At 33.7% G+C, this 6,137-nt stretch overlaps 1 protein-coding gene across 1 annotated transcript; it reads left to right on the top strand.

The window, feature by feature from the left end:
* Positions 1–852: 852 nt before the first annotated feature.
* Positions 853–5,716, top strand: LOC149551041 (ent-kaurene oxidase 2-like). Its single transcript, XM_089790044.1, has 6 exons — positions 853–909; positions 1,021–1,077; positions 3,377–3,634; positions 3,849–4,010; positions 4,211–4,402; positions 5,399–5,716. The coding sequence occupies exons 1-6, from the start codon at positions 853–855 to the stop codon at positions 5,714–5,716; spliced, it is 1,044 nt and encodes a 347-aa protein (XP_089646170.1).
* The last annotated feature ends 421 nt before the right edge of the window (positions 5,717–6,137 follow it).

The raw sequence follows: 6,137 nt of genomic DNA, 5'->3' as shown, positions 1-6,137 counted from the left end.
CCTCCAAGAACCAATGGTATTCAAACAAATAATGTCTTCTAGTCAAGTCATACCATAAGTAATGGATGCAAATCGAATAGGTCTAGTAATAATGTTAAGAAGTAGGAATCTGAAATAAAGGGAACTAATTCTGTGGGTAATTTTAATATTATGGTTGTTAGACATTCTCGGAACTGTGATGTGAGCAATGATAATGAGAACTATATTGGTAGCTAAAAATTCGGAAACTTATTCAAAAATTAATGCTAACAAATCATGAGAATGTCAAACATTCTACAAATGGTTTGACAGGTATTATTACTCAGCATCATGCTACTAAACTTCCAAAAAATTATTCAAATGGTAAACTTGTAGCTGGTGAGCATCTAGAGAATGGTGGTGTGGTCCACAATTCTATAGATAATGAGAGTGAGGCTGCTAAGCTCCTATCTCTAGAAGATGGTTCCTTATTTTAGGTGCCAAAAACAACATGGCTGAAGGTGCAACAGGTTGAATATGCTTGCGACGGGGTCACTATGGCGGCGATGGTATTTGCCGTCACCACCACAGTGGCCCCACCCCAGTGCTCACCATCAACATCGCAATTGCGACGGATACGAAACCATTGTGATGAAAAGTGCATCGCAGACATAGCATCACCGTCACAATTCTTACAAGGATGTCACAATTGTGATGCAATTAGAAGAATTGCGACGGTCGGCAGCAACGATGCCACAGCTACCGCGCTATCAGGTGTCGTCGTGTCCTCGTCGCAATTTGAAATGGACGACACAATTGCGACGTCTAGGGAAGTAATGGGAAGGCTGCCGTCATAGTGACCCCATAGCCAGATGCCGACGCGACCCTATCGCAATGCTTGGGGAGGACGTCAGAATTGCAACAACAGCCGACTGCATTGTGATGGGATCCGTGTTGAAATAGAATGGTTAAATTGTGACGGACTGGCATCAAAATTGCGACGTCAGAGGATAGATGTCATAATTTGCGACTAAAAAACAATGATGTCTATTGCTGTCGCAGTGGCGACACATTGCCATTGTAATTGCGTCACTTAGCCATCGCAAATTGATGCCAAATGTATTAGTGGGAGCAACCACCTAGCGATGAGGTTGCAGGTGAAGAGAAAAAAGTATATAGATTGAAGAGAGCTCTTTATAGGCTCAAGCAAGCTCCAAGGGCATGGTACAATAGGATTGACTTGTATTTGATGAGCAATGGCTTTAGAAAAAGAAATGGTGAGCCCACTCTTTACATCAAGGCAGTAGATGGTAATGTATTGATTTTTGTCTTGTATGTAGATGATTTAATTTTTACTAGTAATGACAAGACTCTAATTGGTGAGTTCAAAGAGGTCATGAAAAGTGAATTTGAAATGACAGACCTAGGTCTCTTGAAGTAATTTCTAGGCATAGAAGTAAAACAAATGCATGATGGCATCTTCATCTCTCAAGAAAAATATGTAGGACGGATCTTGGAGAGATTTAAAATGCAGAATATTAAGGCAGCCCCAACACCAACAGCAATAGGTTTGAAGTTGAGCAAGGAAGACTCTAGCAAGAGAGTGGATCCAACATTATACAAGAGTATGGTTGGAAGTTTAATGTACTTGACTGCAACTCGGCCAACCCTAATGCATGCAGTAAGTCTGATTTCCAGATTTATGGAAACACCAAAGGATTCCCATTGGCAAGCGAGAAAAAGGATCCTAAGGTATGTGAAAGGTACCAAGGGATTTGGAATTTTGTACACTGCATCAAATGAACTCAAGTTGGTGGGATACACAGATAGTGATTGGGCTGGAAGTATAGATGATAGGAAGAGCACTTTCGGATACATGTTTCATATGGGATCGGGTGCAATTTCATGGGCATCTAAGAAGCAACATATTGTTGCTCAATCTACAACAGAGGCTGAATATATAGCAGCAAATGCAGCAGCATGTCAAGCTATTTGGCTAAGGATTTTGAATAATTTGAATGAAAGGCAAAAGGATGGAACCACAATTTATTGTGACAAAATCTCATCAATTGCATTGTCCAAGAATCCAGTCTTCCATGGGAGAAGCAAACATATTGAGATCAGATATCACTTCATCAGAGAGTTGGTGGAGAATGGGGATATCAAAATAGAATTTTGTAAGTCTGAGCAGCAGCTAGCAGACATATTTACAAAGCCATTAGGCATTGGATCTTTTTTACACCTAAGGGAGTGTCTTGGTGTAATTGATTTGGATCAGCACTGATCCTTATTTTTTTGGCTCGGGACAAAGGGGGAGTGTTGGAAAATTAAATGTAGTGGACATTTGTCCCTAGAGCCAAATGCTCACCTACCACCTTTGATGCCCAGAACAGATAGAAACATAAATACAGTGGGTGAGATTTTGAAATTAGAAATGAGGGGGAAAATGGAATGTGACAAAAAGGGAATGTTTCTACATTCATTTTAATTCAGTCAAATTTATTTAGACATTCAACTCAGAAGAATAGAGAAAAGGAAGAAGAAGAAAGTGGTTAGTAGATCCACTTGTTGCAGAGATAGAAGGAAGTATGTTTAGTGTCTCCAATTGCATGTGACTTCCCCTATTCACTTTGTGAGTTTTTTGTTGTTTGGTTTTGTCTTGTTGAAGTAGTGATTGCTCCAAGCACCTTTGTATGCAGCCATTAGAGTTGCAGGTTTAAAGTTTTTGAAGTACTAAAGTTGTTTGAAGTTTTACTAGTTTAGGGTGATTTTAGGGTTTTTTGGTTGAAGCTGAATGCTCTCAGATTTTGTAATAGTTTATATCAAATATTGAATAGAAGGCAAGTAGGCATACTTGAATCCATTGCTCTTCCCTTGTTTATTGCATTTGACAAGTTTTTTTGGAAGTTTCAAGTATTGGCTCTCTGGTTTTAATGGTGAAAGCATTCACGTTGGAATTTCCTAAGTTATAATTTTTCAGTTGAACAGAACACTTAGCATCCTCTTTCTTAGTTGGAGCCGAGCTCACTCGACATCTATTGTTGCCGAGCATTTACTTTGTGCGCCAAGCTTCTTGTCACTTGGCACCTATTGCCTATCACTCGGCACCATCAAGTGCCAAGAAATCTATGACTCGGCACCTTCAAGTGCCGAGCAAAATTGGCACTCGATACCTTCATGTGCTGAGCAATTTTTTAGTGCCGAGCAAATATTTTTAGGTTTAGGGTTGTGAGTTTTAAATTTAAATTTATATTTCTTACAAGTTCATTTGATGAATTATTATGTCCAGAGGTGTAACTATACAATAGTTCAATAGTTTGTATCTGTATTGTAAAAACAAAAAGAATAAGATTAATAGAAGTATGCTTTCTTTTTTATAAAATCTTGTTTATAACATAAAAGTATGCTTGGATTACAGGTGATAGGAAGAACTGTAGAACCCTTACAAGTTGAAGAATTGGGTAGTGAAGTTTTATCGTTGCATGACATGTACAATCTCATTGTTGGAGATCCTGGAAATGCTGCTCTAGAAATCAATTGGAGAGAATTCCTTCCTCTTGTAAATCGATGGCTTACCAAAAGAAAAATACATAAAATGTTAAACAATGTGACAAGGAGGTCAGCACTTGTGAGGGTTCTCATTACCCAAGAAAGGGAACTCCTATCTTCAGGAAAGGTACGGCTACATAATAGTGTACATGAATGGTTCATAGGCTATTTATTAGTTTTTTATATATGTAATTTGACTTTTTGTGAAAAATATTTCTTATTTATCATTAGAAAATGACTTGACTTTTGTGAAAATATCTCTTATTTATCATTAGAAAAAATAAAAATTATGATCAATTTTATATCTTTTGACTGTTTTACTGATTTATTAATGAGTGAAGGAAACAAAAGGATATCTGGACATGCTTCTCAAGGAAGGAAAAATTCTAAGTGAGAGGCAGCTAGAAACTGCAATATGGGAGCCTGTAATTGAAAGCACTACTACGAGTCATGTGTCTATGGTCTGGGCATTCTTCAACCTCGTGAAACATCCTCATGCTCAAGTAACTTTTCTAGTAAAAAAAACTTTTTTAAATAGACATGAATTTTTATACTTTGTTCTTGAAAATAATTATACATATTTCTCAAAATTGACATTTTAGATTACATTCAATAATATATCATCAAGAAGAATGCTAAACATCATTGTTTCCCATTTTTTATCAGTGATGTTTTTCTATTTCAATACAATTTTTCTAAGCAGGAAAGACTTTACAAGGAGATAGAACAAGTATGTGGAAAGAAGGCAGTAGAAGAGGAGGATTTGGGCAAACTGCCATATTTGAAAGCAATATTTTATGAGATAGTAGGTAGGCATTCTCCTTTGCATCTTGTGCCACTACGTATTGTTCATGAAGACGTGGAGATTGATGGCTACCACATTCCAGCAGGATGGGAGCTATAATCTTAAAATTTATCAAAAATATAAATTAATGGGCATTGAATCATCTTGGAATTTATAGAAAATACAAATTAATGTATATTGAATAAAAGTATTAATTATTCATGTTTGGAGATTTTGTTAGGTACAATTTATTTTATTAATATTTTCTATCAAAGTTTTTAATCTATCATTAGAGTAAGAGCGGCTTAAATATCACACACTAAGCTTCACTCTAAGACTAAAAGTGCTAAATAGTCAGAGTTGACTTAATTTTCTCCTTGGTATGTGATGTTTAAGGGTGGCCGAATAAGAAGTACAAAGATGAAAAAATTTGAATGGTAACATTGAAACAAATAAATCGTATATAGCAAAATCTAGAAGTTCTTACATATTAAGTATTATAGACTATAGAAATCTAATATCTCAGAGTATTAATCATTACTATTAATGAAATAATGAATATTATTGTATTAATTATTTATTAAATTTATATTAATTTATTGAAACTATCATAAGTTTACAATGAAGTTAAAATTATGCATGTTTAAAATTAAAGATTAAATTAATACATGTTGAGCAAAACTATCAATTAAACTTCTAATCATAAATAAATATGATATATTAAATTGATATTTTCTTTAAAAAAATTGTTAGTTTTGTGAAACTACAAATAAAAGTAGTACTTAATTAATAAATTAAATTAAAGAAATAAATTACATTTTTGTATTGTAATGAAGAAAGTATTTTTTAAGATAAATGAATAGTCAAATAAAAGATAATTAAATAAATGGTGAAAAATAATGGATAGATAAATTTAAGTAATATTTATAGTTCTCAAATCTAAGGATGTGTGTAAAATGTGCAATTTATAATTCTAATTTTCAATATTATTAAAGCTCTCTTACAATTTATTATAATTTATTATTACTATTATAAGCTTGGTATATTTTTTCAAAATGTTTTTATTTATATAAATTATTTACTAACTTCGTATTATTATTTATTAATCAAATATTAATTAATATAGGGGAAGCAAATAATTATGAAGGAGAATGGAATAATTCTGAGGAGTGGAAGTCAGAGAGACAACTAAAGTTTCTAGTAGAAGAGGATATTTACAAGACCATGGTATTTGGAGCAAGCAATAGATTGTCTATAGGATGGGCACAAGCAGTGACAATGGCATCCTTGGTTATTGGGAGGATTGTTCAAAACTTTGAATTGAAAATGTCCATAGGACATGATGAAGACTATGAAACAATAATAAACACAGGGACTCATAAATTACGCCCCCTATTTTCAATTTTCACACCAAGAAAGGTCTAATACATTCCTCCATGTTCTAGTGTTTGATAAATATATTACATCATCTTTAATGATGCTTGATGTTTTTACTAATGTATTTAAAAAATTAATTACATTTGAACTTTGCTACCTACTGTATGCAAAGCATCATTTGTATCTATTTTAAAATCAATCTCAAATTTATTTGCAGAGAAAATGGTGTTTTCATACCTAACATTAGAAATAGAAAGATGATAAATAATATTAAAATAAACTCTCTTAGGTGGAGTAAGACTCTTAAATTGTGTCATTTGTATCTTGCGTCAAAATCTAAACTAAATAAACTTATTTAAATAGTGTCTTCATGTTGGTGTTAATGTTTGTTTGAACTAATACTATATTTTGGGTTAAGAGTGTTGTCTTTTTTGTTTAATGGGGATATGAGCTTGTTCATACCATATGC

The sequence above is a fragment of the Cupressus sempervirens genome, chromosome 6, assembly GCF_028749045.1.
Source record: "Cupressus sempervirens isolate cs-2001-9-10 chromosome 6, ASM2874904v1, whole genome shotgun sequence".
NCBI classification, from domain to species: domain Eukaryota; kingdom Viridiplantae; phylum Streptophyta; class Pinopsida; order Cupressales; family Cupressaceae; genus Cupressus; species Cupressus sempervirens.
This window is presented reverse-complemented; position numbering and strand designations above follow the sequence as displayed.